The sequence below is a fragment of the Meleagris gallopavo genome, chromosome 20 (assembly GCF_000146605.3).
Source record: "Meleagris gallopavo isolate NT-WF06-2002-E0010 breed Aviagen turkey brand Nicholas breeding stock chromosome 20, Turkey_5.1, whole genome shotgun sequence".
NCBI classification, from domain to species: Eukaryota; Metazoa; Chordata; class Aves; order Galliformes; family Phasianidae; genus Meleagris; species Meleagris gallopavo.
The window spans coordinates 9,802,474-9,828,163 of record NC_015030.2 but is presented as its reverse complement, the minus strand read 5'-3'; the positions used below and the strand labels follow the sequence as shown (position 1 = coordinate 9,828,163).

At 38.9% G+C, this 25,690-nt stretch overlaps 1 protein-coding gene across 2 annotated transcripts in view; it reads right to left on the bottom strand.

Moving 5' to 3' along the window:
* SPAG9 (sperm associated antigen 9) overlaps positions 1-21,633 on the bottom strand; it is a 35,198-nt gene extending 13,565 nt beyond the window's left edge. The window contains exons 1-20 of one of the 2 annotated variants that reach the window (XM_010721602.3): positions 21,266-21,633; positions 17,268-17,421; positions 14,245-14,455; positions 13,682-13,781; positions 12,886-13,007; positions 9,880-9,937; positions 9,381-9,533; positions 9,236-9,287; positions 8,715-8,845; positions 7,612-7,668; positions 6,631-6,804; positions 5,879-6,008; positions 5,542-5,634; positions 5,084-5,251; positions 4,198-4,369; positions 2,785-3,012; positions 2,043-2,232; positions 1,164-1,286; positions 551-631; positions 26-93 (exon numbers count right to left, since the gene is read on the bottom strand). In XM_010721602.3, coding sequence (XP_010719904.1) covers positions 26-93; positions 551-631; positions 1,164-1,286; positions 2,043-2,232; positions 2,785-3,012; positions 4,198-4,369; positions 5,084-5,251; positions 5,542-5,634; positions 5,879-6,008; positions 6,631-6,804; positions 7,612-7,668; positions 8,715-8,845; positions 9,236-9,287; positions 9,381-9,533; positions 9,880-9,937; positions 12,886-13,007; positions 13,682-13,781; positions 14,245-14,455; positions 17,268-17,421; positions 21,266-21,426 — 2,626 coding nt within the window. In that variant the 5' untranslated portion in view covers positions 21,427-21,633. The remainder of the gene's footprint in view (positions 1-25; positions 94-550; positions 632-1,163; positions 1,287-2,042; positions 2,233-2,784; positions 3,013-4,197; positions 4,370-5,083; positions 5,252-5,541; positions 5,635-5,878; positions 6,009-6,630; positions 6,805-7,611; positions 7,669-8,714; positions 8,846-9,235; positions 9,288-9,380; positions 9,534-9,879; positions 9,938-12,885; positions 13,008-13,681; positions 13,782-14,244; positions 14,456-17,267; positions 17,422-21,265) is intronic. The other variant, XM_010721603.3, reaches the window with a different exon arrangement.
* Positions 21,634-25,690: the final 4,057 nt, after the last annotated feature.

The following is a 25,690-nucleotide window of genomic DNA, read 5'->3' as shown; positions in this document are numbered from 1 at the left end:
TTCCAAGACCCAACAGAATGCTTACCAACTCCTCGGTGAAATATTGCTAGTGTTCCATCAGCTAGTGCAACTAATACTATTCCTTTCACATGTCTGGTAAAAGAAAGGAGGTACAAGAATATACATCATTAGATCACATTTCTCAAAATGCAGGTTTAAAGTATAAATATTCTAAATTTCAGTATACTTCTCACACTAGCATTAGCTCTAGTGTTTTGGTCTCTCGCTCAAGAAAAGGCACAGTAATTAGTGACTCAAAATTCAGTTCAGATAGTTTTAAAAAAGTAGCTACCATGTCCAGAGAGAACCCTGAGGTAACAATCTGTAACTGTTTTGAGTACGCAGCCACAAAGGAACTCAGTTGATTCATAGCATTTTCAATATATAGAAAGTTCTTTTTACTTTCTCACTCCCCAGGTGTTCTCCACTGCCCCTCAAAGAATACGCATTCCCTTACAGGAACTGACATTCACAGTGTCTGAAGAAATATAAAACTAAGAATTTTAAAAAAAGTTCATTATGATTTACATGACATTCTTTCAAGACTTACACAATACTGAGAATAGAATCTTTAAGTTTAATGGCATGAATACATTTCCTCCAGTGAGCCACTGACGAATGAACATAGAGGCTGCAAAGACAAATCAGGAAGGATTAAAAGCACTATGAAAGGTCTACTGGGCAAGAGAAAAAACAGAGGCAAGAACCACGTAACTGAGATCCACAGATAGAAGAAAATCAGGTTTTCATCTTCTACTGAAAACTACATAAAGACTGAAAGAACTATATGAGCAGACAGAACAATTTGCCAGATATCTAAAAACATTACAAAGCCCTTTGTACATATGTCTGTAGTAAAAAGATAAAAGATATTTTCTAGCATAATACTGAATATTGTATCCTAAAAATATCAACTATAATTACCCCCACTACTAAACATTCAGCTGCAGGAAAGTATTTATCTGTCAATAAGAGCTTGCAATGTCGCTTACAATGCTTACTTGGAATTCTGTAATGCTTAAATGAAGTCAAGTGCATAAGGTTTAGGCTCTCAAGAATTCCTTGCACTTAGTTTTGACACAAGACAGTTATTAGCCTGTATAGGCCCAAGATGCAAGTTTAAAATAACTTTCCAAATAAAAGTTAGAGTAATATTTTCTTACCATCCATTCTGTGTTCCAAGCCACATCGTTGGTAAAAGGCTACTCATTTTCTGTGCTTCTTCTCTCACTAGATCTTGCTCATTTGGCAAAACTGCAACATCTTTATATAGCTCTGACTCAGTGCTAAAAGACAGTTTAAATATGTTGAATAAAGCGTGTGGCTTGCTCAGAGTAACACAGGTAACACAGGTATGCACTCTGTTGCTGCCGGCATCCACATTTGCTTTTGAAGAACACAGTCTTTAAGGAACAGTAACTGTACATAACATACATTAATGATACTAACAAAAATGTATCAATTTCTTCCTCCCAAGTGTGCCTACAAGCCTGACAGCCTTACTGGTATCTCAGGGGAATGACAGTCACAGCATCCCAGGCACATAGAAAAACACTTATCAAAAGACTGCAATGCCCACCTGTATGAGGAGAACGAAGATTTCAAACATATTACCATTTGAAATATTGTTTACTTTCGAGCTTGTTCTCCACTCCTGTAACTAACTCAGACTGATTATTCCGAGAAAAAACATACATTTGAACAACTGGTTGGTCAGGAGAAAGGGAAACAGGAAATTTGAATAGGCATTTCTAGGCCGCTGCTATTCATGTTAAGTCTCTAAAATGACTCAGTGACAAACTGGTGGACAATCATTACAGCATTCTGGAGGTGTCTGTACTCATGTCATATGAATTCACATATAAGAGATACTGTACAGAGATGACCACCTCATGTATGCAAAGCATGTATCACCTTGTATCAAAGTTACTTACATAAGCCTCCTTTGCAAGAGAAACAACTATTACCTTCTGTCCCCATGCATTTCTGAAAGTGTTTTCCTTACCAAATATAATTCAAGAGTTATGACTCCAATTACATACCCAGGCTGGTACACTGGAGATGCCTCTGTGTTCTGCACTCCCAGAGGATCTGTAAAGACGTGCTCTGTATAGACTCCAGTTTGTCCAATATCAGTTATATCTTCTGTCCCTGCACTGACTTCTGTTGCTTCTGTTGCCTCTTCTGCAGTTGGAATGTTGTCATCTACTGAATTACTTTCATTTGCAATATCTGTGGAACAAAAGACTCGAAAAACTAAAAACAGCAAGAGAATTCTCAACAATATAAAGCAGCCAGAATTTGATGCTTAGATCTTAAGCAATGAGCTGTAACAACCAACCAGACAGTCACAGTCCAGCTATCTCAGCTAAAAAAATAAGATCAGAAACACCAAAGTTTTGGTATCAGTGAAGCATCAAATGCACTTTAAGCAGCTTCACTTAAATCTCTACTGAGACCTTTCAGGATAAAGCAAACATCCACATCTTCTCCAACCATTTGTCAAGAGGAGGTCAGCATTTTAAACAATAGGTGAAAAAATTTATCTTAAGACCATACTAAAGACTGACTTCATTGAAAGGGATTTGAAAGAAGCAACTGCCTACACCCACGTGATAGCACTTCCACAAAGTTTTCAGCTGCAAGTATGTCAGATTTATAAGCCATTTCCCATAGAATACTTGTTTTACACCACCTTTTAAAGACAACTTATTAAATACCTGCCCCATTCACTTTCTCAGCTACATCAGGAACAACCCAAGTGCATTTGTAAGATTTTCGTACCTGACTGTTTCTCTGCCATTGGCGAGGCACCATTTGCACTATGAGCTACAGGTGCTCCTGTAACACCCTCTGCAGTACAGCCAACCACTGTTATTCCTCCCAGCATGCTATCAGTTTCTGCAGAGCTGTTGCTAGTCATACTTCCACACAGAGATGACTTGTCCACTTGATTGGGATCCACTTCTTGAGACCCTTCCTCTCCCACAGGATAGTCTGTTTCCCTTGCTCCTGAAAGAGATTAAAGTTGCATGTTTCCATGGGCATAGAGGCCATCCACCTCTGTATCTAACAACAATCTAAGCTTTCAGACTGAGGGAACTGTCCAGCATGAGATTTAACATGGAGAATACCCCCCTACAAAAGAATTTTTAACGTGAGGGACGCTAAAGATGCTATCACTGAGTAAATTTGTTCAAAAAGCAAAAGCAGCACCTACATACGCTGATATCTGAAAGTCATAGCCCACAATCTCAGTGTGCAGAGTTCTTTAACTCCTTTATTTCCATTTCAAACAAATTAAATTTCATGACAGATACTTATATGCAGGGTTATCTACATCTCTATAGATAATTTCACTCCAAAACATCCTTTGTACTAGAAAAAAGCAGGTTCTTTTCTGCCTTCAAATCCTCTCAAATACTCTTAAGTCTTAAAAACAGTAAAATGCTATAAATGCCAAGAAACTTTTTTATGCTCTCTTCATTTTATAGGTTACATACAACTTTAATGTAGCATAACTTGCAACATCAAAGCTTACTTTCAAGAACTTATTCCAAGTTATTCTCCTCACTTGCCAGTTTTGTGGCCTCCTATTTCTCATAACTTCCCAAATATCTGAAACTACCCCCTCCTTTGAATTTTATCAGTTTGACAATACCAAAAGATGACTTGTTCAAATCTTCCTTGGGAGGAATTTTCTTCTATTACACAACACTACTTCACTGAAACTATTACCGAACGCTTTTACAAGAAACAAGAAGCCCAAAAGCACAGTTTGTTGTTTTCCAAAATCATGACTTGCTATTACACTGCTCTACATACACCCTTAATATAACAAAGATTCCCTCTACAGGTAGTTCCAAGATTTACTACTTAAGCAAGAATAAAATCCAGTATGTTTTTCCTAAATTATGTCCACAGTTCTGTAAAACAATGGCACTGCTGTACCATTTATAATACAGCAGACAAAAACAATTCTCCTTAGTTCTTGACATCTCACTACCTTTTACTTAATTCAAGTCAAAAGCCAACTGAAAATCAAAACAAAACAAAGATTTCCCTCAAGCTAAACACTTCTTAACGCTATGCTACAGAAATATTTTATCACACTGATCTTAGATTTTATCACTGCTTAAGAAAATCTAAACATGATACACTTCAAGAAGTTTTAGGTCTTGCTTATGAAGTCTTTACCTGGTACACTAGCAATACAAAGCACGTGAGAATTACAAACAATGAAACTGTCCAGAATATTTCCTGGTTGATTAGCATCAATAATGATGACTTTTGTAGCAGAATGTGTGCTTGTACAGATCCAGACTAGACTGGATAAGTCTTCCTGATGTTTCAGCTCCTTCTGCTGGTCCTGAAGGAGAACGAAGCAGAGCAGAAGTGAATGACAAGAGGGACAAGAATAAAAGTACCCCGATTGACCTGAAATATATTACTGTACTTGATCACTTACCACATGCCAATATAGCTTTAATGTCACTGTAAAAATAAGTTATTTACTTGCTCCAAACCCATAGAGAACATTAAAAACCCTCGTATTTCATACTCACATAGACACAATATAAGATAGTTCTAACCACACAATTACACAGCCAAACAAGTATAATACAAAGTAATTAACACGTCAGCTACCACAGTCATCACCACAGACTGTGATGCTGCAGTGCAATTCAAACTAAAGTTAAGCCTTCATTTCTATGCCCTCAGTAAGATTTCTGTTCAGTTTACTACATTCATGAATGCATTGTGCCATCACTTAAAAATGTTAGTCTCAGACACCTTAGTATTTTTCCTGCCCCTCAAAGCAGGCAGCTCTACTAGCATAAGGAACACATTGTTGTGTTCTAAAATGGACTGGCTCCTGAGGCTTAACAACAAGCTGAGACACAGAAAAGAATTAAAAATATTTTAGGTTTTTTCTCCTGATGCAAGTACCCTGCATGGATGACTTCCCGAGAAATAAACTGTTACCACTAATAATGTGTTTGGTAATCAAGTTTAAGCAACAGATAAACAGTAAAGGTATGTAACTATACAAGCTCTTCAACATCCCATATAGCGATCTTACCTTGAGCTCCTGGTCGAGTCTGTCTAAGCTACTTTGAGATCCTGTGCGCTGCTTGTTGCCATCTGCATCCGTGCCAGCCACATCATTGTAAAACACGCTGGCACCAACCACAGACCCGCCATCCCGTGTCTTCCCTCCTGACAGGTTTACTCCCACAGCGCACCACAGCTTGGAAGAAAAAGATTTTGTTTATCTTAAACTAATAAAAAAGACATTAAGTGCACCAATATCAAAATTAGGATCTTTCTGCAGTCCAGTTTAAGGAATTCATTAATGTTGAAGTCATATATGTTTCTACTGAAGCTTGAATTCTGATTCACTTGAGCTTTATTACAACCTGTAAAACTTGCAGAATTTAACTACAACTGCACTACAGAAAGAAAATTAAAATTATAAAACAGAATCATGCTACAGACTGCCTAAAACACAGTCTCTATAAACAGCTCCAAATATTCTACCTTCATAGAGGTATCCTTCTCATCTAAAGGTCTCAGGTAAACAGGTACAGGTAAGTTTTTCATCTTATTGTCACCTTGGCCACCATTTGCCACCTAAGCAAAAAAAAAAGAGACATCCAAAGATATTTACAGTTGTCAGAATCAGTTGACTAATTTTGTTAAATATGCTTAAAGAGTTTTTGCTTTGTGGATTTTTTCAGAAAGGCTGCCTTCAAATGTCAAAGTTAGAGCAAAACAAAAGTGCTGAAATCAGCTCAGCTACGAAATAACAGTTCCCTAGTCTGTCAGAATTTCACAATGAAATTACCACCATTACACTCGAAAATGAGCACAATACCTGTTTGTACTTTTGAGGTAGACTCCAGCCAAATGCTTGCACTCTACCATCCTCCTTCTGGACATGGGCTTTCACCTGACGATACTGCTCTCTTTTCTGCTCTCTGCGTGAGGCTAAACTGGCTTCAGTTCTAGGAAGGAATCGTTATTAAAGAACCTATTACTTACATTTTTTAAAATTCTGTGTATCACTGAAGCTGTCATTAAACTCATCTGTATAACATCAGATTTCCTGGGGGCTATTTTTAAGGAACCTGGTTAAGATAGGCAAACCAGAAAGACTACTGTCAGTACCCTTCCATAAAAATTAACTGCATGGGTTACGCAGTTACTGGAAGTCATGAAGCTGTAAGCCAAAAGGATGTACTGCCAAAAAGAAGCATGGATGAAAAAATAAAGATACCAGTCAGCCTGACACATGTTGTCTTTTTGTACCAAACTGGAAGTATCTGAATAGTTATTAATTCCCAAAGTATTATAGCTAAGTAAGTGTACTGATTGCTGCCTCCTATGACTAAAAGTGCTTTTATAAAATGCAGTGGTGTGTGCTAAACACCACACTACTGCTGGCTGCCCAGAATCAGTCACTGCTGTGCAACTAAACTACACTGATCTCCCAGGTATCAGTATTCACTTCAGAACATTACAGTTCTCTTAGCAAGATTGTTTTTTTGACCTCAAGAGAACAAAAAAAAAAAAGGGGACAAATATTGGATAGATCATATCTAGTATTATGAAACCAAGGTGCCTTACTCGTCACTGAGGAATTCAAAGGCTTTAGATTTGTCACTTGGCAATTGAGATAAGGTACTGCTTCTTTTCTTGACTGATGGAGTAATATGTGAGGTTGGAGCATTATATTTAACGTTGACAGGAGGTTCTGGTTTCTTAGCTGTATTGCTAGATGAACTGAAGAGCCTGCTAAAACTAGAATAGAATAAGAAAACTGTTAAGATTAAGGTACATTCAGACTTAACTGTGCAGGCAAAGCATCACACAGGATAGCCTTCTCAAGTCAGCTGGACTAAAAGTAGAGACCAACACAGCAGTCATTACACACTCAAATACTTTCAAAGCAAAGAAAGTCATGTCAATAGAAGTTCTTGAAGAATTACTGACCGTTTGTATATTGAATGTAATAGGATCTTGAATGAATAATTCAAGAAAACTAGGATGTGAACTTACATCTGGAAGACAGTTTTATGATGCGCGTTAGTTCATGCACAGTGCATTCTAAAATTTCCACCATTCCCTGAGCTAGAAATATATTAGATATCAGCAAACCACAAGAGGATTATTTGCCAGGTATCTTGTTGTGAATAACACCATTTCAGATCTAAAGAGCTTCAAGTTAGAAAGGAAAATTGATAGAGTAAACCATACTTCATAGAGAAAAAGGAAGCTGAAATAAATGCAATCCACACAAGATATTCAAGTTTCTATTGTTCATCATAAAAGAAATCAAAATCAGTTCTGGTGCATATCCAGCTACAAAGAAGTTACAGCACTTTGGCATTTAACTTCACAGAGTGCACAGCCATTCATTAGAGGATGCAGCTTACGATGTATTTGTCTTCAAGAACAGTCTTACCGAGCGGGCATGCTAGGTAACGAGAGGAAAACGATTAAGACATCTCCATTTGCTGAAAGACAATTAGCTAACATATAAAAATGTGCCAGCTAATTGGTTAGGGTCTTTTATTTACTGTTAGTGAGTTGTATTTTAATACTTACAACTGCCAAATGCTTGATCTCTTCTTTTCTTGCATGGCTGGATTTTCTCTTGATGCTCTACAAGAAACACATTTTAAGTTTACTGAGTAAGTGTTAATAAAAATCTGAAGAGGGAAGGAACAGGACAGCATGCGACTTACTTTTACAGAACAGAACAACTGATATTGAAAGAATCAAAGCCAGTTTCTTCACACCAGCACCTCTAACAAGCACAACACTGCCATCACCAACATAAACATGCATCACAAACAGCTAGTAAGTACTCTGTAAACAGGATGGAAAACTCATGCAACATTTTACAATGAAAACAGATTAAAACAAACTTTAAATTCTTCCACCTGAATATTCTAACCACTGCTTTTTATTTTAAAATTTTACTTTTTGACACAATAGTAAATAAACGATGATGACTGCCCCTGAAGTCATAAACCCAATAACAGAGATATGAGATTTCTGGAGGAGACAATAACTATAGCTACAGAAAAGCAAGCCACAGCTGCTTGGGAATACACATTTCTCTCAGACTCAGAATGGCTCATGGGCATTAAGGACAACGACAAAAACGAATGTCACCACTGTACCTGACCAGCAGGCGGCAGCAAATGACACCACTGGACATGGAACCGACTGGGGGGTGGCATCCCCTCCAGGTAACTCAGTATTCAAGATGCAAGCTAGACCAAGTTCACTAATTAATATTTAACAAATCTTGCGATTTTAAAATTGTGCTTTCTCCTGCACTATTCAAGATCTTATGCATGGATTATACTCAATCTGAAGGCTGACTGTATTACTTTTTTGAGGTTTCAGCTGCTAACTGAGCGCACTGCTTTAAGATGCACGCACACGATGTTAACTTCTTACCCCAAGAAACACTGATGATTAAAAAAGCTTTATAACCATTTCCATTTTCTCAAGGAGTGTTTATTTCACATCACGTGAAAGAATACATTTTCAGAGGTGTCACCAAGATCCCATTCTAGCAAATCAATACATGCACATAACTTCAAGAACTTATTCATGGGCAGGCAAGGAGACAAGTCTACCGACCAGATCACACACAAATAAAGCAAGTGAAATCCAAGGAGCTAAGTGTCTTTTACCTTATCATTTCAGTCCATCGGACAGCTTCCTGAAGTTCCATCAGCCTCTCTTTATACTGATTCCTTTCCATCAGAACACGAGCCATTTCAACACGAGTAAAGCGCTTCCGCTGAGCGGTGGGGACATCACTCTGAACACAAAAAAACAAACACAGAATGAACAAAGGAGCACAGCAGGGCCTTGCAGAGTCAGCCTCTGCCTTCAGACAAGAGTCAGTTTGGGGCACAATTCCAGATTCTAAACTGTTTGGAGCTTTGTAAAAACTAACTTGATTTTACTCAGCGCTTTCTGCCATACCATCCTCTCCACCCATCCTTTCAAATTTAGTACAATCTGAATAAAAGCAGTTCTTCAGGAAAGATAGAGATAGTGAATTTAAGTTCACTTGGGCTCTTTCGATCTGTTTTAACATGGAAAAAGTTTACCACTTAAGCAATTAGCAGCATTCACTCAGTGCATGCAGTCTTATGTCCAGTTGTGAATTATCAATACAAACATACACATGCACACATACACCTACATCATCATCCTCTTTAGCTTTTTGTCTTGCTTCCTCTGCTTCTGCACGAGCTCTAAATAAAAAAAACAAAAACAAAAAAAACAGTAAATAGCTGCATTGAATACCACAGCAATTTTCTTTTTCAGAGTCACAGTATTAAACATACTTTTTAAGCTCTTCTTCCAGTTCTTTATTCTTCTCTTCCAGCTTTTGCTTTGCTTGTTTTACAGCCTCTAATTCACCTTGTAGGACATCCTTCTCACAGGTCAATTCATCCACCTTTGCTATTAAATCATTCTTCACCACATTCAGTGCATTCCTAGACAAACATTTAAAACATCATTACAAGGACTGACTACGGCCTCACAGCACATTCAGCTTCAGTTCAGTTTTATTCTTGACCATGCTTAAGTTTCTCATGTAGAGCTACTATAACAAAAAATCAGATTTTCTTAAAACAGGCCAAATCCTCCTGCCAACCTCCAACATTCACAAAATACATTTGTACCACTGCAATTAGAAAAAAAAGTAGAAAATTCAGAAGAGTTTGTGGAGTAGTTACACTCCTCAAGATAGAAAGATGCAGAGACTGATACAAGTCTCCATGTAACAGAGGAGGACAGGAACATATTGCTATTATTTTTTACGCAGCCATTCACACTTACTTTGTCTCCAACAGCTGAGTGTTTTCCAAAATAAGGTTTTCCACCTCACGACCCATTCCTTTCCAAAGGAAATAAACACACAGAATTAGCAGATGAAACTGATTTTCTCAAAGGCTGTTTTATTGTTATCCAACAGTAGCTGAATTCTAAGTAAGAAGCCTGGCAAAAAAAATTACAAGCTACCTGAAATTTCAGGATCTACCTCCTACAGTTAGATTTCCCCTCCACCTTCTTCCCAACCTGCCTTCAAATAAAGACTAAAGGAGCCCTGGCTAACAGGCTAATGCTGCCTCCACCTACTAAATACATATTGAGGATGCTACGGTATTACCAACTCAACAGAAAATAAACAGGAATGGCATCAGTGGGGAAGCATTAGTCCACAAAAAGTTAATTTTACAGTGTTCCGATGTCTTTTACATCAGGTAAGAGTCAAAAGTATGTAAGTTAGACAAAACATGCTGATTAAAGCTCACATTGTGAAAGCCCTGCAAATTTCCCCAGAGCAAATGATACCTTACCAAAGAAATTATGGTCTTTAAAGCCCATGCATTCCATGTAAAGCAAAAACAAGAACAAGAAACATTTCATGTAAGGGGTAATATGGGTGAAGAGCAGTAAAATACTTAAACTTATGAAGTAAGAGTGAATTAAAACAAAGCCACCACCAATAACTGGAAGTGAAATGTGATGTGGTTAGAAGCAGGACTTTATATGAAAGATGTTAAATAAGATTTGTCACAAGCATTTCTATTGGTTGGACTTATAAAAATTCAGTAATTTAACAGAAGTCTATTGTCTGTGAAAGAATTTAGAAGCAGGTAATCAGAAATGCTTAACTGTTCAGTATGCTTCATAGGAATATGCTATACAAAAAATGAACTTAACTCTTCATGTAGCTGCTTCAATATTATTGCATTTCTGGAAATTAATTTCTCACCCCTATTGTAAAGTAAACAATTGCAGGGTTTTAAAAATAAGGTAGATATGGTCTGTTTACACCTGGTACAGCAGAAGTATTTTCAGATTAAACCTTCCACTGTTATCACAATGATGACAGTAGTGCTCCTGATTCAAGATCAACACACAAAAAAGTCTCTTAATGGTGGAGGCTTATTTGCTATGAACACAACTTCTCAAGTAACTTTGCCAACAGACTTAAAAGACAGTTTCATAACAATTAAAAGGGTTACTCTAAAAACAGACATGCAAGTCTAAATTCCTCAAGTTTTAGATTAAAAACAAATGATATTGAATACTGAAGGAGGTTAGATTGGCTGATGGTACTTTGTTAATAATGGGAGAAACCCATTCACTGCAGCCATAGAGGGATGTTACTCCAAGAGCTCCTTCTAAACATTTTCAGAAGTCACAGAAGTAGCCAGGACCACTTCAAACACATTTCAGGATCCATTATAACAAATGACCAAAAACTAGAAAGCCAAAAGAGTGCAAGGGCAAAAAAAAAAAAAAGTGTTACCAAGCAGGGAAAAATGCAGAGAATGTATTTCATGAGAGCAGCAGCCAAGAACGCCTAACTGTAGAAGCAACAAATTTCAATTTGTTTTTAAAAGAGAAGCATACACACCAGAATATTCCCCTGGGTATGCAGCCCAAGAGAAAACATTAGAGAATCCCAATTAACTACTTTCACAGACCTCAAAACAAGTGCTTGAAACACAGCTACCCTGGATGCAGATGTGGCTACTGAGTGGTACAAAGTAGTTTGGACTATGGCTGTGTTTTAAGTGAAATGGTCTTTATGTTGTCCATCTATTAGATCACATTCTGCATAACAATCATTACTGCACGTTCATTTTGCATACACTGATACTAACAGCAGTGGTTTTACTGAAAGTGCTAAGGAAGGCAGTAACAAACCTCTGATACATTAGGCTAAGTAGTATATTATTTTTGCCTACGGAAAACAAAGTATTTATCATCAGGCAATCTGGACAGAAATTTTATTTCTATCATGCAGATAAGGAGCACAAGTTCCAATGTTTGTACTACTTCTCCAGCACCTCTGGTTTTGCACGCAGAACGCGACACGAGCTGCCCACATGACAAAGTGCAAGAGTTTGGGTGAAATACATTTGGCAAGGATGGCATGGCTCTCCCTGCTCAGGATTCCAAGCAGTACAGAGTAACAAAGAGAAGTCCTCTCTCAGACTGAAAATAGGTCTCTTAGTCCAAGTGGGAAATAGTCTCAGAAACGTCCCCTGCTTGATGTAAAGTAGGCTTCTGGTGGAATGCTTAGCCAGAAACTCACCTGCACACATAGTAATTCTAAATGCTATGCATCTGTACCTCTGCACTGTCAGAAAACAGAAGCTGAATGATTTTCTATATACATTTCTAACACATGCACACACGAGATGCACCTGCACACAAACTGGAAAATGAAGCCTAAACACTGATATGATCAAAACCCCCTTGTGATAATACTAGACAGTAATCATTTATAGAAAGATTTTTTAATGGCCTTTTTGCTCCTGATCAACTCATATCCCCCAAAACTGCAACCTGTTCAGTGAGCATACAAGCAGCAGCAACCTGTTCAATGGGGAAAGAAGAAATGTTCCTTTCCCTCTTCCCTGCTTTTAATTAATAGCTTCATTCTCAAATTACCACCACTGCATTATACTGTAATTTTCTTACAAATCATATTCCACAGACTTGTGATAAAGCCAAGCAATTACAGATGGGCATAACCAGCATTAAGTTATCCAGCACTAAAAAAAGACTGCTTCAGTTCAAGACAAAATCCTTTTGTCAGATAACATATATGGAAAACTGGAATAAAGAATAGTACACCTGGTGCCCGAAAAGATTAAAGAAAGACCACATTTTCCTTTTTTTGTTCCATAATTCCAATTTAACTAACTTCAGATAAGACTCAGATACTTTTAAATTACTCCTAACAGTAAACCTAGTAAGTATAATGAAACATTTCACTCCCAAGGAACACTCCTGTAAACAGCATCATTAAATAACCCTTCTTACCCAGTAAGTCTGCACCTTCATCCACATCTCCAATTAAGCCAGAACCAGCAGATGACAGCTCTTCAAAGAGTGATTCTGTATTACGGTCAAATGCTTTGTTCTCTATGCCTTTGGTAGGAGTGCTATGCAAAGAAATAAAACAAACATCACCAAGAAGGCAGAAGAAAAACATATTCCCACTCCAAAGAAAGTTCCCTTTATGTTGCTATGAATAGTTCCCCATAAAAACAAGTAACATTTTCAGAAACTTTTGGCTTAGAGTCCCAAATTCTGTTTTCATATCTTCTCTAATGTTACCCTCCACAAGCAATAGCCTGCAAAAGAATCAGACTCAGGCATGCTACAACTGGGATTCCTCCTTCAGAATCTGATAAAAAAAAAAATGCTGTAATACTCTGAGAATCAGTCATAAGTCCAGATTTTAAATGTGCAGATGAAAGAAAGCACAAGAGGCCAGGAAGGCAAACACAACAAACACAAGCATCTTGAAAACTAGATTTAAGGGAAAAAGACCTCCTGGAGTAGAACTTCTGATCAAAACACGGAAAGAATACTGAAACATTCTGAAGTTTGCTGTATAATGAGGTTCAGGTGTAGAAACAGACTAAAGAACTGCTGTTACACTTAAAACCTCCAGAGGAATTTGGGGAAAGAAACAGGGTCATAGAAGTAGGAGATTTTATTATATAATGCATGACCTCAGTCTTAAAAATTCAAAACAAGTCATGAGTTCGAAACTGAAGTCTGGTACCTTCTAAAACTATTTTTCCTACTCAAATCACACTATTCAACTTACCTGGAACCCTTATATCCACTGAGATCTTTATCCATATCCAGCTCTGGAGTTGACTCAATGATTGCTTGAACTTCAGATTTTTCTTCATTTTCATTTCCACCTAAAGAGAAGTAAGTAAGGTGTCTAAATAAAACAAAAATCACTGTGAATTGTGAGATAGGGCATTACATAAACATAATACCACGTTGACCATCAACCTAACAGACTCATTTAAAGACTTATTTAGGTAACCACATGAAAAGATACATGGATTTTGATATCCTGGTGCACACTGGAATTTCTAAGCCAGTTTCTCTTGAATTTAACTTAATTCCTATCAGAGAAGACATCTATCTCATTTCAAGACTTTGCCTGGATGAGTGCCACTTCTGCTGTTCACATGGGAACATCAGAAACAATTCTAACATCACCAATAAAAAACAGACTTGTACCAAACACTGATAAGGAACACCTAAAAAAAAGAGTAAAAACACACTTGTCATTTGTGGCACAAGAATAAGAAATTCCACAATGACTACATGAGATCCTTAATGATAACTCACTAAAAAGGAAACACAGCTTACCAGTGGACACATTCCTTGTCTCTTGAGCTACCTGTACTTCAATATTCTTGCTTATGTCCGGCTTCTCATTCTGCATGTCTGTGTCCTTAGCAAATCCTTCAGCATCTTCCTTTTGAGGAGTTTCAGCAGGCAGTGCAGGTACATCTGAAGCAGCTGTGGATGCTGGAGTAGTGGTTTTTGAGCCTGCTTGGCTAACATCAGAGAGCTCATCCTAAAATGGAACAATTATTGAAAAAAAATAAAAACAAGGAGGACTGGAAGAGTTACACTCTTCATTAAGGGACGAGTAATAAAATGCCTGCATTTTGCTGAAGAACATGCAAATATAAAGAAGCAGAAATAGAAAGAATACCTTCATTCTGTACCCACCAAATGCATCTTTAGACTATGGGTGTGGTTTTTCACTCCTGTTAAGGAGATTATAGCTACATAACACACATCCTTACTTCCATGCTTTTTCAATATCTAAATTAATAAAGTATATCAACAAGTTTATTAGGTTTTCCAGTTAAGCCTCGCAGACAGCAGGCTGCATCACCATCAGTAACTCTTCTAGCTGAAAAGTGAATTGCTGACAGTCTTTCCAAAGCTGTTCTAGAATCTGTACTTATTCAAAACATGTATGATGTCTTAAAATAACTTCTTTAAGAACAAATTCAGAAGCACTGGTGCAGAACACGTATTTAACTGGTATAAAAATATAGCATAGAGAACTGTATTAGCATTCAGACATCTTAACTATCACTTGAACAGCAGCATACCAGTGAACAAGATCTCACTGCAGATATGAACACAAACTGGTCCATTTAGGACACTGTCACCAGCAAAACTTAATGAGATAAAACTTCATATTTTGTGATGCTTTAATTTATTGTATTTTTTGCGTTCTTTTTCAAGAACAAAATGAAGATGAATTGTCAGCCTCACTAAAGAACAGAGACCTGAATAGAGACATGTCTTCTTTCATTTGTATCAAGTATAAGGTTACCAGGAGTTGCCATTTTTAAATTTTTTACTTCTGCTTCTTCCTTGCCAGATAAGACTTCAGTTCATCAGAGCGAGGAGGAAGCTACACGTTCACATATACCTGGATAAATGAAAAGCCTGCATCTCACAGTAACAGTACATTCCTGCTTAGACACAAACTCTGCTGCTTCAAGCATCTTCCTATCAATTACTTCATTTTCATCCCCTTGGTAGTAAATTCCAGAATAAGCTATTATTGTTTAATGTTCTGACAAAATTATTCAGAAATCTCAGCCACCAAACACCTTCAGAATAACTTACTGTGTAGTCATTCAAGGCAGCAAAACCCATATATTAAGGTGTTACATGAGATACTTGGTGTCCATTAAAAATAAAAGACACTACTCCCCAGCTAGCTTTTCGAATAGGTACAGTCCAGCTGCCGACAGCCGAGTGATTCAGCAGGCACTTACAGAAGGGAGGGAACAATGCCCTTCCCATGGGAATTCAGAGTTCTCACAAACACAGAATAAAACCTCAAGAGAGCTGTTGGCTCTGTTCAAACATTTCTACATCTTTGTATTCCAAAAGCATTCACTAACTGCTGCAGCATGGACTGACCACCAACTTTCGCATGCAAAGCTCAAGAAAAATGGCTTGAAGTACAAAAGAAAACACTGAAGAGGATGGTCCTTGGCTTACAGAAATCTCAAGTTATGTCATATTTTACACTTCTGACTTTACTATTTGCTGAATTTTATTTCAGGGTTATCCCCCTCTCCCCCCCCCAATAAACATTGCTCATTAAACTACTGTGTTTGTTTGGTTTATACTCACACCCAAGAAACTGTTCTGGACCAAGGCAACTTAGAATAAATAGGTTTAAACGATCACAGTTCGTACTGTTCGCCAACAACTGTTTTTAAACAGTTAACTATTTTGAGAGGAGTTACAACAAGAAGCCTATTATGACAACATATGGTAATCAGTGTAGTTTTCTGAGCAAAGAATCAAAAACGTCCCTTTGTATCCCATCCCTACCTATTCCTGGTTTTATGTAATCTGTATCTCAATCAGCTCTCCTAAAGGGAGACCTCTGTCAATTTACTTAAATTAATTGGCGTGGGACAAAGGGAATAGGAAGATTTTAAGATCCAACATGGCCCTAGCCAAGAGTGACAAGTTTTTAGACACTCACTCTTGCTGCCACTGATATTTGTTTATCATCAATCATTACTCACACTTCCCATTACTTCCATATGACCTCTCGGGAAAAAAAGTCTGAGTTTCAGGTATTTCTGCAGAGCTTTTTTTTTCTTATCAGTTTAGTATTCTCACACTGGTAATTAGTTTCAATTCGGAGGAGACTAAATCACTTAATCTCCACGTATCAGAAATAACAGTGCATCCCTTCTCCTCAAACCCTTTCACTAACATAAGGAGGCAGAGATTACATGTCCTGGAGTTCCTCAAGCTGCACTTCCAGACCCACTGTGCACTTCCAGACTTGCTGCACTCCAGCATTTTCTCTCTTCCTGCAGCTTGCTCTGTGCCACCCTCCCACTGCTGGAATGCAGGACAATTGGAGGAATTACAGCCAAGCTACATGTAAGGGAAATCATATCACAGGCTAATTTAGGAAAGTTTGGTCACCCACCTCTGTGGTATACCCATACTATGTGTTCAAGTAGGCAGAGGCTGCTTCAGAATATATAGTAATCCAAGCTTTCCCTCCAGAAGAATGTTAAATCAGCAGATCTGCTTACTCTATTTACATATCTGGTCAGTAGAGAACAAGCTAGTGACCTTTGGAAATGGTCCTTAGTCAGGAAAAAACACTTGTGAATACAAGAACTGTATTACCACTTGTTTGGAAAATGCACCCCAAACTGTTTCTACTCTCAAAACTCATTTGAATTACCACACCTTATTCGGTTTGCACAAACAAGTCACAGTTCTACCTCCTCCCTTTCAATTCCTTCCCTCCCCTCCCTCCAGCAACGAACCATACCTTGTTCACGGGGTTCCTCCTGAAGCACAAGACACTGATCACTTACCTTCAGGCTTGTGTGGGACCGTGGCTGGCTTAGCTCATGGAATTTCCAGTGCTCTGACCCAGGTGTTTCCCCTGCTTCTCTCTGAGCTTCAGGTGTGAGCAGTGCATCTCCAGGAGGCAGTGGGAAGATGCCCAGCGATATCGGCCGCTCCTTTCTGTTGGAAAGAGACAGATATCAGCCATTTCAGTCACACACCTTTTGCTGTATGCCTCTGAAATCAGTAGGGAAGTTCTAAGATTACGGGTCAAACATGCATATGCTTTTCTCTACTTAATACAGAACACAGCATATGCAGTTTGCATTACAGCATATACTAATTTTTCCTTTTGCATTATTTGATTGTAAATAGGCTATTCCATGGCTTTAGGCAGTAGTACTGATGGCACCAAATCTAATCTATTGCAAACTGAAGTTCTACAGAAACAGAACAAACAGATGAAAATGTCAACTTTGGAAGATTAGTCTTCATCAACCACTGAAAACACCACATTGCACTTGTTTTTGTATACACCCCCACAAAACTTCAACTTAATCATTAACTGAAGCCTTTGGGAAAGTCAAGCTATTATCCTGAAGTCTGACTTTAGGGTCACTTTACTTATATGAACTTGTGTAACATGAAGAAAAACAAACAGGTCAGGGAATTACCAGTGTCAAAGCCAGCCAAGGCAGAAATACCATAATTTCAACAAACATCAGTTCAACTCTGCTTCACCCTACAGTCATACAAAAGCTTGAGAAAAGCTAGAGACGAGCAGCCAGTGCTACCACACCACTCTGCTTCTGCAAGCAGCAGCACTGGTTTCACATCACAACTACAGCTTCAGCTTGACTTCATCAGTAAGGAAGGCAAAGAACTTCATCCCTGCTCTTTGCTATCTTTTGTCACTTCTCCTCAACAAACATTTCAAAGTTCCAAAGATTCACATGTTGCATTTTCCCCAAACGTTCCCATATCCAATCTTGCTATCAGTAACGTTATCAGTGAACAAAAAGCCTTCTTAGCAGCATGAGGGAAAAACATTGTGTAGAACGCAATCCATAGGATGCTGCAGCCAGCCCTGAGAATGTATAATATCAGCTGGGCATAGCATTAAGATAAAACAGAGGATTTGTTCAGACAGAACAATGAAATACAGAAAAAAAGAGCCATAATCAACTAGTGAAACTCAAGTAAACCTTTAAGTACACTGAAGACAGAAGATAAACGCACACAAGCGATGGGAGATTACTTTTCTCAAGAGAAAGCATCTGCAGGTGTCCCTGCAGATACAAAGAAAATACGAGCATTTGAAATATCCCATGTATTTCAGCATTACAAGGATAGTCAAATCTCAGTCACACAGCAATTTTTACAAGGCTTTTCACAAAATAAACATAACCTCAGACTTCTAAGCAGAATTAGTGACTACATACAAGATATACGCAAAAGCACAGAAGGCAATATTGAAAAGCATAGGAAAAACTAAGCTTTTTTTTAAGCCTAGATATGAAGGTAGTCAAGGAGAGATTAATAAAATAGAATTATTTAGCAATCAAGCAGCCAAGTGCCATTTGGCAGATTTTGACATCATCAAAAAATGCTCTATGTGAATAGTAAGTGATTTTGTTCATCAAGAACCTTCCCAGAAGACAGGTATGAAGATGCTGTTAGGGATGTCTGGAAATTCTTACGTGCACACACCTTGGTCTTTCATAAACATTGGTCCAACTTCAGCTGGAAATTCAGAATTAGAGCAAAATGTGCAGCAAAGCAAGTAATGCAAAAATCAGTCCGGGTTACAAAATAAAAAGCATCAGATAGTTGATAGTTGTTGGAGCAGTAACTCTGCTGAAAAGCATTCAGGAAAATAATGGCCAAAGAACTAAAGGATTGGATTCCAGCTGTCGCTGCTTTTCTTTACATTTCCCACAACTCCACTGTGAACAAAAGACGACAGAAGCTTAAATTATGATAAAAGAAAGGCTGAAGACATGCCATTGGCTGAGAAGTTGAGCAGCAAAAAAAAAAAAAAAAAGATCCCTTCAGCCTCAAAGAAGGGCAGCCATAAAGGCGCATTGTGCAGAGCCCTGCGCTCCAAAACGCCTCCTGCAGCGACTCAGAGCAAACAGAGCTGCCTGCAGGACAACCACAAAGCTCATCTCCTTTGTGCGTGTCAGAAGGGGGAATCTGGACAAAACGGGGAGCAGAAAAACAGTTCCCAACTGAAGAGTGCTTCTTTGAGGAATAGTTTTCTATACATTTTATCATCCTTTTTTCATCCATTTAAAAAAGCAGTTCAGGTGCACTGCAGAACTGCAAGGTGAATGAAGCCTGAAAAGAAGCTTCTGTTGGAAATTAGGGCTTACTGTGAGGATGCCTGCATTAAGTGATCTAATTAGACTGAAGCAGTCTCAACTTATTTAACGGCTGTTGCCTAGAGAGCAAAGAGCCCCTTGTACTGCCTCCACGTCCAAGAAGTACCTGAAAATAGGACAGTGAGCAGAAGGCAGGCTGATGTTTTAAAATCCTAAACTAATACTCAGAAACAACATATTGAGGCATTTCCAGGAACCTTCAGAATATGCAGCCAGATGCTGTGCTGTAATAAGCCACTAATGGTAAAAAAAACCACAACTGGTTTACAATTAAATTCCTTCATCCTACATCTTTACTGTTTTCATATGAATAATGAGCTAAGGAACTGAGCTTAAATTCCTGTAACTCCTAGATGCATTACTGGGAAAAGATGAGCCAGGAAAAGCATAGCTTCCAAAAACCATTTGGATCCAACATACGTTCACCTGGGAAGCAAAAGCTCATCGTGAAGAACAAATTTTCTTAAACCATCTGACTGCTTAAATATAGGAAGCCTGAAAAAGTTACCTGAATTGAAGCTCAGTATTTTGCTCTGCTGCTTTTGTTGTGGTCTGGGTTTGTTTTCTGCCCTTTTTTAAACAAATACAGCCTTAACAACTAAATCAGTCTAGAGAGTTACAAACACTTTATTTCTCCGTATTTAGAGTGCATGTTTTTGTTACGCTGCATTACAGTCTTTCATCTACTGATAGATTTTAAACCTTCAGAAAAACGTTCCTGTGCTCAGACTTGGGTTGAAAAGCATTCTCCCATACAACATCCACACTCACCATGTATTACAGAAAGTCACATGGCTATTTTAGAGGACACTTTCAGCATTCTCCTCTCTTTCAATAAAGTTTGTTATTAAATTTTGAAGTACTCCAAGTTTTCAGGTCAGAAAGCTACATTTCAAATTTTCCAGTTTCCTCCTTCTGTAATTCTGGTAAAAAGCATAAATGTTACTTCTGGTAACCATATTCTAACGTATGCCTGCTTCTGCTCCAGGCAACCAGGACACAGAACGTAGTGTGAGGGAGGGCAGAGCTGGCAGTGTGCCATACAAGTACAGAAAAACGGGGAGAGGATAACATTTGGCTGAACAATAGTGAATAGGCTGTAAGAGCTCTAATGCCTAAATGAGGAAAGACTTTTTCCCCCCCCAGCCAATAACCAAGGTTATTTTATTTTTTTTTAAAGAGCAATTATAAGGTATTTGAACAGTCTATCAATTTGAGAATATTCTATAACTTATTAGATTAAAAAGGAATGAAATGTGTTAGCATAAGGCTTCAGTATGCATGTGTTTATGGCTACACACATCCAGCCCGTAAGCAGCTAATAACACAACAAACGCAGGCTTTATCCGTGACATTCACTTCAGCTTTTTTTGCAGATTACTACAGATCAATGTAATAGCTTTCTTTAAAAGGAAAAATACAGGCAGATCTCGTACTTGCTTAAACAAAAGGCAAATAAATTCCAGTGTGCAATGACCATACTACCACATCCCTGTCCATAAATATTACAATTATAAAAGAATTTGAAATTCACGCACAGTCGACATCTTTCAGTGATCCTTGCTCTCCCTGTTTGAAAAGGAAAGAAAGCAGAGAAAAAGCGAGAGCTCGTGCAGCCAAGGTTCAGTGGGTCAGAGTACCTGAGTATCCTTGGGAGGTTCTGCGTCAGAGCTGGCACGCCAGTAGAAATAGAAAAGTGCACAAGCAGCAGAACAGAGAGAGACACCAAGATAGCCGAGTTAATGACCACCGCCCCGCCAACGAAGCCAAACACAAATAGCAGCATGCATCCGGGATTCATGGCGCTGCGCTGGCATGGTGAAACGCCGGGACCGAGGCGGCTACGCGGGGGCCAGGGGTGTATCTTTGTCGGCAAAGTCTGTCATTCAGCCGCTGCCACAAAAACAATGCCATCAGCAGCAGCTTTCCACTCTTCTGCAGCAGCTCCACAGCAATGACATCACCTCTCCTCCCCCCTCGCACCGGAGCTCCTCGCAGCACTGATGCGGACGCAGGCACAGCCAGCCCAGAGCTGATCTCCCCTCCTTCCGCACGCAGCTCATAGGCTGGAAAGCTGCAAATCTGCATAATGTATTCACATCAAGCCCCCAGAACAAGTGAGTATCAAGATACCCACCTCCATCAACCTGTACACAAAGCAGCAGCGGACTGCAATTATTCCGGGATATTTTTTGATACCTACCTTCAAGCAAACACCCAAAAGAGCTGAAATTAAGATAGCATACAAAGGATATATCTCAACGTTCAGCAGTACAACAGCAAAAGCTTTTCTCTACTGATTTCTACACTATTCTCTTGCTGCATTCCAATCATACAACAAATCTTCCTGATTCAGCCAAATCGTTGTTGTAGGATTAAAGGACAAAGTCTTGCAAACACAAACGAATGGATTTTTCTTTCATTTCAGGGTGAGAGCATAATAAATAGCTTACCTAATTCTACTGTGCGTTGTGGATTCTAACTGATCACCCCCTGTTAGCTGATGAAGTTTGGTTCTTTCCAAGTGCTCCATGTAATTGTGAATCATCTGTTTAAAATGACAGAGAAACAGCAAAAAAAAAAAACCAACAGCTTAGTGCTAGTTATTTCTATTACAGTTTCATAATTATTGGCCAATAAAACCTAACCTTTCCCTCTACTGCTGCTAAAAGTAGAAAGAGCATTCAGAAACATTTAATAGGTGAACAAAGGAAGAAGCAACATTACAGTGTTTAAAGCCACAAACCAGAAGAGAATCCCATAATTAAAAAATTAGAGAACTTGTGCTTTCATGCACAAGGAACACTGTACTAGCATCTAAAGCACACGTGGTATTACAGACAACATTTCTGAACCCAAGTGCCACATTTAAATGCATGTTAGAGGCTAAGAACTCTAATCATGTCAACAGATATTCAAGTGTATGATGTGATGTGCAGTACAGCTCATTATTGCCTACCCACAAAAAGGAGTATGAAGATGAGACAGCACACACTCCAAATATTACACAAGATCAGATTTTTTCTGTGAGCAAAAATGAATTCAACATCTCCTTTCTTTCTTTCAAAACCAGTATCAATTTACTTCACTTAGAGAACTCAAAGCTTTGGTTTCAAACCATCTAGACTGACTTCTCATCAGGACTGAGTGCCTCTGGGTTTTTAGCACAGGAGGAGTTCTGCTTGCTTGCTCCCTTCCCATGAAGAGATGGCCACAGGCCAGCGCTGACTCCGGCAGCCATGACTTATTTAACAACTCGATTCCAATCTGCCTAAGGATGGTGCTGCTCAGCACCCAGTTGGTCTGGGATGCACGTGGAAAGTCACAGGTACTGCCATCCTCAAAACGAAAGCTGAGGAAGTATGAAGAGAGCCCACGACTTTGTGCATTTCCAGCATTTCTACGCTGACGATGAAGGGGGCACTGAGAACTGAGAAGTCACAGATGTCCCACACAAGAGTTCAGCAGATATTTTTCTCTGAAACATATTCAAGTCACAGGTTTCATCTAGAAAAAAAAATCTGTTGAATGAAATTAAGAAACCGGTTTTACAGAATATCCTGAGTTAGAAGGGACTGCAAGGATCACGGAATCCAGCTTGAGTGGACACACTTTCAGACCAGCGTTATTAAACAGATCTGCACAACCAACATTACAATAACCTTTGCTTCTGAGGGGTATTTACACACACTGGGACTGCAACCTCTATCGGCATGATACTTGCAAGTCAGGGCCATCTAAGGCCAGTAAGACTGGAGCTCAGTGCTGTTATTCTGGATGTCAGCTTCCCCCCGAACACCAGCTGCCAACATGGGCTACAGGCAAATATATACTCTTCACCTAAATATTCTTGTATTGCAAACTAGTTTAAAATACCCCAATTGGTGGACAGCCTACAAATCAACAAATTACATGCTAAGGTACAAACAGATCTTTTGTGCCCCACATTCAACTGAAGTAATAATTTTTTTTTCTGTTCTGAATTATCTTTCTATTTTTAGAGGAACATTATATAATATACTTTAACTGCTGTCAAAAGCTTACAAAGTTTATCCTCCAACAAAATGATATGAATGCAGTGGTTTACTATGACCATTTCATTAGTTCTCTGAATTATTTCTAAAAGCTCGTTCACATGCAGAAGCATTCAAAGGAAATGAAGTCTCCACCTTCAGCTACCCATGCTGATTGTTTTAGCTGTTCCCATCATGCAACCAGAGCCAGCTGTTCCAATGCTTCCCATGCACAGCACTACGTGGCAACAAATTTATAATTCAAATGATTTTAGAAATACGAGTTACTTTTTCCCTTCTGGGATAACCTTGAAATTTAAATAAGACCCTTCTGCATCCCATCCATTCGTTCCCTCATCACAGAGGGAATTACTGATCAGAGGTCAACCTACATGTAAGTAACCAGCAACTTTCCAGGGAAAGTTAGCATGCAAAAAAAAAACAGTTGGGTCATTAAAATATACAGCAAAGTATACGACCTAACCTACTTTCTACCATTCCCCCACTCTGTTCTTCTTTTGTTTACTGACACGTCTCATCACATTTATTACCCGCATACAGAGGCTAGAGGGCAGGTCAACTTAAAGGACTCAGTAGTTGAGCGCTGCTCTGCGGGTGAAAACAGTGCTGATGGTAAAAGCAGCAAAGCCTCAGATTGCATACTTCAGCACAAAGCCTGTAAGCTAGAAGACACAAAAGTAAGATGAGAAAGGCAAAGGTGTGCATCTCATGCGCATACAGCACAGCAGTTCCTCTGCAGACCCAGACTACACCGCCTGCAGCATCCCAAAAACCAGGACAGCAGCACCACTGTGTGAGCCCACACACTGCCTCCACCCAGCTCACAAACACAGAGGCTGACAACAGCAGGATGAGGCCCCCAGGAGTGAAGCTCCTCATCCTCCTTCCCTGCCCACAGGGAGCAGCAATAGACACAGCATGTGGGCTCTCAACTTGTAAAAATCAGTTCAGTCAGAAACTTGACATAATAAATTCAGCGTTGCAATTAACTGAGAAGTCAGCAGCCCAAGTGCTCCTTTACAACAGAATTTTGAAGACTCCCTCCAAAACTACTGGGGTTCAAACCAGATGACATCCAGCAGCCCTTCCCACGCAAATTACTCTCAGAACATCTCAAAGTGCACCATCGCCATCCATAACAAGTCTAACAAATTAACATGCTTGAATTCTGAGAGCTCAAAATCTGATCATGGATTTTGCTGTGTTTTATAACTACGCATCTATCCAAAGATTGATTATTACTGACAACTGACTAACTGGAGCATGTACTGTTCTCACACGTCACAGAAAAGAGCAGATAATAAATACAGGACCCAGCTACTGTCTTCCTTCACGGAAGTTGGAGTCAAAATATTTCATCATTCTTAACCTTTTGCTACTGACCATTCATTTTGCTGCCTACAAAAGGACAGAAACATTTTGAGTGACTGATAACTCCAGAGATGACATAATAAACACTGACCACTCCACCATTTTTGTGATTACATACATTGCTCAGTTACCATTAGCTGAAAGGATTAAAGATAACTCAGAACTTGGAAGATTTACCTTACATAGCTAACAGCATTTCAGAATTCACATCAGCACATCCCAGGGCACAACACATGCTAACTGACTGTAATGAGCTTTCAACATATTACAACATAAAAAGCAAAGCCATTTCCCTTGAGCATAAAGCAACAGCCATGTGTTATCTTTCCATCACAAAAAAAAAGAGTTGGTTTTGTCTCCTCATGTAGCATGTGACAAAATCTAGAACTGTAAGGCACTGTTTTTTCTATCTCATGAACTTCAGCAAGTGCTCAGAGAACGGCAGCAAGCATCCTGGCTCTGGTTCCTATTCCCACCCTTACAAACATGCTCACTCAATACAGACACACAACTATGTACGAAGACAATCCCAGGATGGTAACTGGGACTTTTTTCTCTAACCAGGTTGTGGACATCCCCCTTGCACCTTTCTTTCACTTCACTCCTTTCTGTATCAGTGCCCCAGCTCCCCTAGGACAGCTGCAGCAGCTCTTTTGCTGT